The sequence below is a fragment of the Phoenix dactylifera genome, unplaced genomic scaffold (assembly GCF_009389715.1).
Source record: "Phoenix dactylifera cultivar Barhee BC4 unplaced genomic scaffold, palm_55x_up_171113_PBpolish2nd_filt_p 000195F, whole genome shotgun sequence".
NCBI classification, from domain to species: domain Eukaryota; kingdom Viridiplantae; phylum Streptophyta; class Magnoliopsida; order Arecales; family Arecaceae; genus Phoenix; species Phoenix dactylifera.
Window position 1 is genome coordinate 336,533 of NW_024067719.1, and position 11,772 is coordinate 348,304.

The following is an 11,772-nucleotide window of genomic DNA, read 5'->3' on the forward strand; positions in this document are numbered from 1 at the left end:
AAGACAAAGTAAATGAAAATATATAAGAAGAATCAAGTCTAATTATTAGTCACTTGGAAACACACCATAAGGATGAAGTCAATGCAAGATGATATTTAAATAGGGGGAGTGTATTTGAAAAGAATTGACTTTGATCCTTGACATGCTTGTTATTATTATTTTAATGCATGACTTAACACTTAATATATTTTGCATATAGTATGATGTCTTGATTTATGGGTTCTCAATATTTTGTAATGTTTCATACTTGGACAATTTGATTGAATGCATGAATTGCTACATAACATCTTTTGTTTAGTTTTATTGAAAAGAAATTTCAGATTTGTCATTCACAATCATTGTTAAAATCTGAAAGCTAAATAAAATTGTAGAAAGGAGAAGAGAAGAATATCTCTATTTAGGGAAAATAAATTGATTTTGATCTATCTTTCTACTCGCCTAACTTTGATACATAATGTCCTAATACTTGTTAAAATATCCTTTATTTTGTATCGAAACTCAAAATTAAACACAAAGATTCTGAAAGTGCTTTAATGGTATTGAAATATGTATTTTTCAATCATAATAATTTAAGATGAGCCACAATGTGAAAGATACATATCTCAAATTATGACTTAAAAGGCCTCTATTGAAAATCTTTATGAAATTCAGAATTTGATTTTGTATAAAAGCTTAAACTCCATATGATTACTAAATAAAATGTTAATGTAAGAAAAACAGAATTTATTTTGATTGCTCCGATACGCATCCGAAACATATCTTTTCTTATCATTAAAATGTACCAATATTGGTCTAAATGATGTGTCTTTCAATGATCTTGATTGCAAGTAAATATTTTTAAAATATATGACTTTATTTTAATATTTAAAAATTTATTGAGTTTCATGTATACATTGCTGAAAAATTGTGATTAAGAAATTGAGTTCTATAAATACATATACTTCCATGATCATCTATATGTTTTTTCTCTCCTATATCATTAAAGACTTTCATCAATAGAGTGAATGATCTAAAAGAAAAAAATGTAAATGCTTTTGAAAGAAACTAAGCTTCAAATGAATTACTTTTGATTAATATTTTCATACATTTTCTCTAAGATTAGGAGAAAGCATAACTTGTTCTTAAAAGATTAAAAAGAGTGATTACTATAAATTGTGAATATTTCTAGATCACTCTACATTCTTGATATCATAAAGTTTCAGCTCTATTCACGTTTATCATTAAAATCTGAAATTCGACAAAAGAAAAGAAAGATTAAAGAAGAAATGCATCTTTTAAGGGGGAGCTTTAGATATTCAGTATCTTATCCTAAAGTCACTTCAAATTTGATGCATACCTTGCACTTTATGGATTGATTTTGAATGAACCTCCTTATATTGCAAGACATGCTTTAATTACCTTGAGATGAGTTCTATAAAGGTTGTCTTATCTCAAACCTTGAGTCTTGTGAAAATAAGCTGAAACTTATAGAAAATATATTTTTGAGATTGACGATTTTATTGAACATTATCTTCAAATTTTAAAACTCTTAGATGGAATGATCAATTGAGGGGGAGAAAGAAAATTTCAGAAGGAGAGGTCTGATGGAACTTAATTGCATAAATTTATAAAGGAGAGAGAAAGAATACTAAATGAAAAGTGATCCTAATACTCTCCAATATGTATCATCTGAAATTTAAATCTGAAAACCTTTATGATACACCTTGAGGCGTGTTATTTGGTTAGTATATCTTATGCATAAATCATGAACCAAATTGCAAGTTGATCTTAAGAGCCTTTAACTTAATGACAAAGGGGGAGAATAACGTGTTGAATGGTCTTGAGTATCTCTTAGAAAATTTATTTTGAAATTCACTAATAAGTCCTAATTAGCTTGCTCTTTAGAACGTCAATTCTGTGCCAATTCATATTTTTATATATGTATCAAATTGTGCTTATTTTCTAAAGGAATAAAAGAACTTTGAAGACATTAAAAATTAATGATCCAACATGATGATATGTCTCTCAAATATATAAGTTTTGATCTTTTACTCTGAAAATTAACTAAAATTGCTCTCATGTTTGATAAAATACTTAATAGATTGGGCAAAAGGTCTTAAATGAACAAGCTTTCATACTTATTATTGAAGAGAGGTTAGATTTCCACTCGTGTTTTCTTTGAATATCATTTGTAGTACTTGTAGTACTTCTTGGATTAACCTAAGGAAGATTCTACCTACACTTGAATAGAAAACTATCTGGGTATCAAATTAGAAAACTTCTTGAAATCACATTTAATGTGTTCTGTTCTGAAATTATCTTAATTGGCTCTGATCTGTGCTCATTAATTTGATTCCAATATTATTGCCTTGAGTTATATGATTCATATCCTTGCAATAATTTAACATTCAAATCAGAGTACAATAAGGAAAAAAAATATATGAGTATTCTGATCTTTGTGCTTAATGTTTTCCTATCTTTTTGATGTTGTCAAAAAGGGGGAGAAATATCTAAGTATATGCTCATAATGCTTTATGTTTTGAATTGAATACAAATCAGCTGGAATTGACATATATGATTATCTTAAGTGAGCATAATGCTTTATGTTTTGAATTGAATACAAATCAGCTGGAATTGACATATATTGATTATCTTAAGTTGATTAAATCTAAAGCATTATCATGAAGTATGTTTTTAAATATATATGTTTTCTACTTCATGCAACTTTGCTATGTATTACTTCTAGAAAACAATATCTTTTATATTGCATATACTCCAAGTTTTGTCATCATCAAAAAGGGGGAGACTGATGACCCAAAGATTGATTCAAAGATTGATTTTGATGATCACAAAACCTTGAAGTATAAATACTAATGTTTGTGTTGCAAGGAGAAAGATATTTATTTTGCAAGGAACATAGCAAGTTGGAAGAATACAAGAAGGCCTCCAAAGTTCTCAAGAAAAGTTGGAAGAAAGCTACAATTCATTGGCCCAAGCTTCAAGTTCAAAGAATTCAAGTTGAAGGAGCAAATTCAAAAAAAATTCAAAAGAATAGTCCTCGAGTCGACTCCTGGAAGTTTCGAGTCGACTCTGGCACTCTAGAGTTTCAAGGAACAGTGCTCGAGTCGACTCTGGGACTCTACGAGTCGACTCCGACTGAGAACAAACAAAAAGACAGAGAGTTGATTTTCTGCGCTACAGTGATCTCGAGTCGACTCCCAACTTCAGGAGTCGACTCCCAACTTCAGGAGTCGACTCCCAGCTACAGTGCCGGCAGACTACTATTCACAGATCAACTCCTGTTTCAGCCGAGTCGACTCCTACTTCAGCCGAGTCGACTCGAGCATGCTGGGAGGCATAACGGCTAGTTTTTTCTTGATTCCAACGGCTCTATTTTTGTCTCTAACGGCTAGATTTTTGTTGGGACTCCCTCTAAAGCTATAAAATCAAGAGAAGAGCTAGGGGAGAAGGCATGGAAGTGGGAGAAAACATTTAGGGAAGAGATTTGAAAGAGATTACAAGAAAAATCTCCCATAAGCACAAAAGGGCCATTCAAAGTAAAATAAAGAGAAGAAGAGCATCCAAGTGAATCCCAAAGCTTCCTCTCCATCCGTGTGCTGCCTCGGAGATCCTCTACTTCGTGCAAAATCAGAAGAGGGGCAAGTGAAGAAGAAGCCGAGTTCCTCCATCTACAAATTAGTTTGAGGGCTTCTTCTCTTTTCTTTACTCATTTACATTTGCTATATTTGCTTATTTGAGAAGCTTGTATTTGATTTAAACTCTTGTTCTAATATCTTGTAACTTGATTCAATCAAGGGATTGAATCAAGGGGTTAAGGTTTGTTGGTGAGCCAAAGGGAAAAACCAACGTTGTAAAGGTTGTGGTTGGTGAGCCTTTGGGGAAAACCAACCGGGTTGATTGTAAACCCGGAAAACAATCATTGTAAGGTTGTGGTTGGTGAGCCTTTGGGAAAACCAACTGGGTTGGATTGTGAGCCCGTGAAAACAATCGGTTGGTTCTAGTCGGTGAGCCTGTGAAAACCGACCGAGTTCGTTGTGATCTCGCAAAACAACAAGTTGGGTTGTGAGCTTGTAAAACAACCGACTGTAATCTAAGGGATTATAGTGAAATTCCCAAGAGATCTTGGGGAGTGGATGTAGGTGCTGGGGTGCACCGAACCACTATACATCTTTGTGTTTGTGATGCTTTATCTCTTGTATTTCATGCCTTCCATTCATGCTTGATTGTGTAATATCTCTAGATTTGTTTCTATAGAGTTATAAGTGATTTGCTTAGCTTCCACTCCATTCTTACCATACACATAGATTAAAATTGATCATACAACTATAAGTTAATGTTAGATCAATTGCACCCTAAAGCCATAGTATAATTGCTCTAGCTTAATCTTCCACTGCTTTACTTGTAATTGCCTAGAGCTTAAGTAAATAACATCTTATTATTCCGCTGCATTCTATTCAAAGTAAAAATTAGGGAACATAATTTTTAGAAAACCCAATTCACCCCCCCTCTTGGGTTGTCACCTTGGGCAACAGAGTAGCAAACGCTGTTGTAGATAAGCTTGACGCAAACATCGACAGCGTAACCCAGCTGACCCAAACCCACAATAGGACTACTTCAGAAATTATTCAGCAACTGGAAAATATCACTGAGGCAGTTCATTTGATTATGGAGTGTCAACGACGAACCTTGGGAGCCTCATCTTCTTCTAGACGTCCACCTCCCTAAACCTGTATTTTTCTTGAAAATCTTTTAAAATCCTTTTGGACTTTCAATCATTGTACTCAATTGTGTAATACGTACAATGAATTGAAAAGTCTTTTCTAAGAACTTGTGTATTTTGTGCTTTTTGTGTTTTGAGTACTATGTACTTTCTGAACATCTTTTATGTATTTAAGCTTACAGTGAATGAAAAGCATATCTTTTTGTCTCATTAACTATGCTTCTTGTATGTCTTTGACTCTTTGATACTTCACCTTTTTGCTACGATGACAAAAAGGGGAAGAACATATGATATAATTGCAAGTAAAGGGAATCACTAAACAAGAAAATTTTTAAGGGATATTCAGAGTTCAAGTTTAAGAACATATGATATAATCGTCAGATTTTTCCTTCTATAATTAAGAACTTAAGTTCAAGTTTAAAATATTAAAAAAAAATCCAGAAAATTTGAACAAAGTTCAAACAAAATTGAATGCACATGTTGAGGGGAAGAATATGAAATTTTAAGAAAGCAAATTTATTAAAGACATATAAGCCAAATAATTGATTGTATGATTTGAAGGCTTATATAATTCCAAATGAAAGGGGGAGCTTTAATTTCAGAGTTTACTGACTCATACCTTTCAATTTTGGATACACTAAATGACAAGACATTTGAATTCATTTCAAAATTTTACCTTGAATCATTCTTTGGATGAGTAATTCACTTTACAAATACTCAATATTTTGTCATCATCAAAAGGGAGGAGATTGTGGAGTGATTGAGTATTTCCTAATTGATTTTGATGAGCACAAAGCTTTTGAGTATATCTTATGTTGTTCTAATGAATTCAATCTAGTGTTTCAGATGAATTTTTATAAATTTCTGTCTAAGTGCCTCGAGCTTTGGCTCAAAGTATTTTGGTTAAGTATTGGACTCTATTTGAACCAAAGTCTACATCACGAGTCGACTCCTGAACTTTGCGAGTCGACTCCGGGACACTTAAAGTTTCTGGTACAAGCTCAAGTCGACTCCGGGACACGCCGAGTCGACTTCGACTGAGAACAGACAGAAAGACAGAACGATGGAATTTGAGACCCTGTTAGCGAGTCGACTCTAGATGGTCTTAAGTCGACTCCAAAGAAAAGCTGACAAAAAGACAGAATGTTAGTTTTTGAAACCTTGTCAGCGAGCCGACTCACGAAGACTACGAGTCGTCTCCCATATTAGTCGAGTCGACTTCCAGAGAAAAGTAGCTGAAAGGCAGAGAAGTAGTTCGGAGACCCTATGAACGAGTCGACTCCAGATGTTCCAGAGTCGACCCCCAAGATAGCCGAGTCGACTCCAGTAAGGTCCGAGTCGACTCCGAGGCAGATATGTTCAAAAGATAGAGAATCAATTTTTCGGTCTCTGAGAGCGAGACGTCTCCCGAAGATCGCAAGTCGCCTCTCAAGATAGCCGAGTCGACTCCAAGTAAACCCGAGTCGACTCGAGGAAGAAAAATAGAAAGTTGGGTTTCTGAAACCCTGAGAACTAGCCAACCCCTAAGTGCACGAGTCGTCTCCAGCTGTTGGCGAGTCGACTCCAGTTTGGTCTGAGTCGACCGCAGGACAAGGCATGCACTTTAATTCAAATCTGGAACAGTGGGTGAATCGTCTCCAGTAAAGCGTGAGTCGACTCCTGTAACAGCCGAGTCGACTCCAGATTGTGCGAGCCGACTCTGATCCCAACAAATACACTATCAGAATGTGCAGACGGATCAGAACGGCTCTAATCTCCTCTCTAATGGCTTGTTATCGAAAGGAATCACTTAAATAGCTAGAGTGAACAGTAGTAGACAACAGCCGAGTCGACTCCAGTAACAGCCGAGTCGACTCCAGATCACGCGAGCCGACTCCGATCCCAACGGATACAGTATCAGAATGTGCAGACGGGTCAGAACGGCTCTAATATCCTCTCTAACGGCTAGTTATCGAAAGGAATCACTTTAAATAGCTAGAGTGAACAGTAGTAGCCAACAAGAGAGCTATTCCATTTGAGCATTAAAGTATTTTCAACCACTAAAAGCTTCCGAAGAGTGAATCCAAGCAAAAGGAGGAAGAAGTGCATTCAACTCAAACCAAATAGGCTTTCTTTGCATTCAAGGCTCTATCTACTGTCCTCCATCCTTCGATTCATTCAAGAGGAGACTCGGAAATCGAGAAGCCCCACTTCCTCATCTCAAATTTGTTTGAGGACTTCTAACTCAACCTTGCTTATATTATTTCATATTTGCTTTTTTAGAAGCTTCTTCTTGTGAACTTTAAACTCTTATTTGTATACTTGATTCAATCAGAGGATTGAATCAAGGGTTGTAAGATTTGTTAGTGAGCCAAAGATAAAATCAACGGTGTAAGGTTGTGGTTGGTGAACCGGAAAAAACCAATTGGGTTTGATTGTAAATTCGGAAAAACAATCGAGTGGTTCTAGTCGGTGAGCCTGTCAAAACCGACCGAGTTCGTTGTAATCTCGTGAAAACGACAAGTTAGATTGTGAGTTTGTAAAACAACCAGCTGTAATCCTAGAGATTATAGTGAACTCCCAAGTGTGGCTTGGGGAGTGGACGTAGAAGCAAGAGTTGGCTCCAAACCACTATAAACCTCTCTGTGTTTGTATTGGTCCTTGTCTCTTCATCTCTCTTCACTCATTGCATTTAGTGGTCTAACTAATTCACTTGCAATAGGTTTAGTTAATCACTCATCAAGTTTTTAATTGGTCAATATTTAATCAAAATCCAATTCACCTCCCCTCTTGGGTTGTCTCCTTGGGCAACACTCTTCATGCATAGTAATTGTTCCTACAATTAAGCCCTTCACCTTCCTTTATCCTTGATTGATCATTGGAAAAATCTTAGCACAATCAAATGCATAGACAATCAATCTTTGGCCCATCAAAACCCTGGATCAAGTCACAAGCATGATAGAAAACCAATGCACATCCAAAACCAATTTGGATTGCATTATGATACATCTAGAATAAATAATAAATGATAAATAATAAATAATATGAAAATAGATCTAGTTAAAACATTGCGTAGCACTAGGGCTCATGTTTGATATATCTTTGTTGTAATATGAATAAAATACTACAGGTGGATTTCTTATGGAAATAATCCTCCCTCTTGTGACAATGCATAATAAAATAGAATAATCTAGAGCATCACTATTGATGTATGGGTTCGGCCCCAAATTTACTAAACCAAAATCAATGTGGGCAGTCATGCATTCAAGTCAAGGGATCAATTTCATGCTACGCAGTGAGAATAAATCTTGATAATGATTTTCTGCATTGGCCATTTATTATGAAACATACCACTGTGCTAGTGCAGAGTCAGCAACTATGATAAGTAGGAGAAAATATCCACCCCAAATCATTATTGGATAGTCTACATAATGTGATAGAGATCAAGGGGCTGGCCGAATGGTTCAAGCTAATTCCAAAGATCCATTACAAGGAATTAGAGGTCCAATGACTAGAGCAAGGGCAAAACAAATGAAAGAAGCTTTATATGGACTAGTCATGGAAATTCAAGAGAAGGAGGCTGCTCTAGAAGACTCTAAGGCTTCACCAAGATTGATCACTTATCTTTACATAGTAAATGCTGAAGAACAAAGCTTGAAGCCATTAAACAAGGCTGATCCACGTGGAGATGCTATTTAGGCCCATTTTTCGTGGGTACTTTTGGGCTTGAGTCTTGTTGTGTTCCTAATTACTTGTACATGAAGTTTTGACTTGTCAACTCGTTTTTCCTAAGTTATTCATGTACTTCGTAGTTAGGAACCTTGAAAGTTGTGTCATTTATTATTTTGAAGTTGTAACTTGGAAGTTGTGACTTGGAAAACGTTTTTTTACTTATTGCCTTGGAAAGGGGATGGTGTCCTTTCCAATAGCTTAGTTTGAAGCCTATATAAAGGCTGCCATATGTAACCAAGGGATTATTATGAATGAATTAAAGTGTTGGCAAGCTTTGCTATGCTCTTTTGTGTTCTTGGATTAGAATACAAAATTCTGACTTATCAAAGGGAGTGATCAACCTTTGTGGCGTCTTCAAGGATTAGGGTTTTAAGGACTTAGTTTCCTTAGAGTTCTAATCTGATCTCCTACAACTTGTTTTTCTAGCGATCTCGGGGCAAGTATAGCAAATTGATTCAAGGGTTCCTAGGGCAGGTCTCCTGGTGGGTTCTTGTCATTTGGTATCAGAGCTTTGGTTCTTGAAATCAGGTTACTTATCCTTTATCATCTTTGTTCCTTTGTTCTTATTTTATTTCTTTAAGTTTCTTTGTTCGTTCTCTTATTTCTGTTTTTTTTTCAGTTCCTTGTGTTTCTTGTTTCCTCTAATCTGTTTTGTTCTTTAATCTTCTGTTACTTAGTTTGATTCAAAAAAAAAAAAAAAAAGACGGAAAAAAAAAAACGAAAAAAAAAACGAAAAAAAAAAGAAAAGAAAAGAAAGAAAGAAAGAAGGTTATTGATTAAGGGGCATTAATTACAAGGCTGTTTCACTTGTTCCAAAGCTGAAGATCCCTTGTTGCAAGGTTGTTTCACTTGTTACAAGACCGTTTTACGTATTACAAGGCTGCTTAGCTTGTTCTTATTTCTCCTTGCTTTCTAGTTGTTTCTATTACATATCCTTTACTTCCTTTTGAAGTCTTCTTATGTTCTTGATGCTTTAAGACAATTTTTCTTGTGAGTACCATTTGCCTCATCGAAGTCCTTAAAATTCTGATTTTCTTGGAGATTTGCCACCATCCATCTGATCGCTCTTTGTGATTTGTTGATTTTGATTCTTTCAAGAACATAAAGAGGGCTGGCTTGAGTGGTAAAAGGCAAGAGTGTGAGTTCATCATCAAGAAAAAGCCATAAAAGAGTGTCCACCCGAGAGAGGAGTGTGTGAGGACCTATTCTGTTTATACTAATCTTTTGATTGCAGCATACAAAGATGAGTAGTGGAGGTAGTGAACAACCAGATGTTGATATGAAGTTATGGATGAAAGCCATTGCTGATCAACTTACTAAGCTTGGTGCACGAATGGATGATTTGGAATCACCAAGTAGAATCAAACCTTTGAGGGGGCAGATGTTTGAAGATGATGAAGAAGATTTAGATTATGAATCTTACTCTAGAAGGGGAAAGAAGGCCAATGATTCAAAAGATAATAATCTGGGCAGCATCAAGATGAAGATTCCTATCTTTCAAGGAAAGAATGATCCCGAACTTTACTTGGAATGGGAGAGAAAAGTTGAACATGTGTTTGATTGTCACAACTATTCAAATGAGAAAAAGGTGAAATTGGCGGCCGTTGAGTTCACGGATTATGCAAGCATATGGTGGGATCAATTGATGATTAGTCGGCAAAGGATTGGAGAAAGGCCAATTCGGTCATGGGAAGATATGAAATTGGTAATGCGCAAGAGATTTGTACCTAGCCATTACTATAGAGATTTACATAGAAAGTTACAAGGGCTGGTTCAAGGCTCCATGAGTGTGGAAGACTATTATAAAGAAATGGAGATGGCAATGATTAAAGCTAATATAGAGGAAGATCGAGAGGCTACCATGGCAAGATTTATTGGAGGCTTAAACAAAGAGGTTGCTGATGTGGTTGAATTGCAACACTATGTGGAGATGGAGGAGCTGTTGCACAAGGCCATCAAAATAGAAAAGCAAATCAAGTCCAAAGGATCCAAATCGGGTTTGGCTTCTAGTTCCACATGGAAGTCTAATTGGAAGGATAACAAATCTGCCTCAAAAACAAAAGAAGATGCAAAGCCAAAAGATTCGGTTGCTATTTCAAAAGGTAAAACCGAAACTAACACTTCTTCTAAATCACGTAATGTTAAGTGTTTTAGGTGCCAAGGATTTGGGCATATTGCTTCCCAATGCCCAAACAAGAGGATTATGATTATGTTGGAGAATGGTGACATTGAAAGTGCTAGTTCAAGTGAGGATGAGATGCCACCCTTAGAAAATTGCAGTGATATTGACATTGAAGAACCTGTACATGGAGATATGTTGGTGACAAGAAGAGCACTAAGCATCCAGCCTAAGGATGATGGTGATAAGGAGCAACGTGAACATATTTTCCATACTAGATGTCATGTGAAGGGAAAGGTATGTACCATGATTATTGATAGCGGAAGCTGCACTAATGTTGCTAGTACTTTGTTAGTAGATAAGCTGGAGTTACCCACCATGAAGCATCCTAATCCATACAAGTTGCAATGGTTAAATGAATGTGGAGAAGTGAGGGTAAACAAGCAAGTGCTCGTTTCATTTTCAATTGGCAAATACACAGATGAGATTCTTTGTGATGTGGCACCAATGCATGCTAGTCATATTTTGCTTGGACGACCATGGCAGTTTGATAGGAAGGTTACACACAATGGATACAAAAACCATTATTCTTTTATGATGAACAACCGCACTGTAGTCCTAACCCCTCTCAAACCTTTGCAAGCTTATGAAGATCAGATTCGGATAGCGAGAGAGTGTAAAAAGAGAGAAGGTGAGTCCGAGAGGAAAAATGCAAATGAAAGGAGTGAGATTGAGAGCAGAGAGAATAGTATTCAAAAAAAAGAGGAAAAGTAAAAAAATGAGTGTGTTTGCTGAAAAAAATGAGGTTAAGAGTGTTATGTTCTCAAGACAGCAACTACTTGTACTTATGTACAAGGATGTTTATCTTTCTACTAACGATCTTAACCCCTCCTTGCCTAGTGTTGTTGTGACTTTATTGCAGGAATTTGAGGACATATTTCCAAAAGAGATTCCTAATGGACTACCACCCTTAAGAGGCATTGAGCATCAAATAGACTTCATGCCCGGTTCTACCATTCCAAACAGACCTGCATATAGAGCTAATCCCGAAGAAACAAAGGAAATCCAAAGGCAAGTGGATGAGCTGGTGAAAAAGGGAATTGTTAGAGAAAGTCTTAGCCCATGTTCGGTTCCTGTCATCCTAGTCCCAAAGAAAGATGGAACATGGCGCATGTGTGTGGATTGCCGAGCCATCAACAAAATAACAGTTAAGTATAGACAT

At 36.1% G+C, this 11,772-nt stretch overlaps 1 protein-coding gene across 1 annotated transcript; it reads left to right on the forward strand.

The window, feature by feature from the left end:
• The first annotated feature begins 9,812 nt into the window (after positions 1-9,812).
• On the forward strand, positions 9,813-11,324 carry LOC120105114. Its single transcript, XM_039117279.1, has one exon. It carries the CDS (start codon positions 9,813-9,815, stop codon positions 11,322-11,324), a length of 1,512 nt encoding a protein of 503 aa, XP_038973207.1.
• The last annotated feature ends 448 nt before the right edge of the window (positions 11,325-11,772 follow it).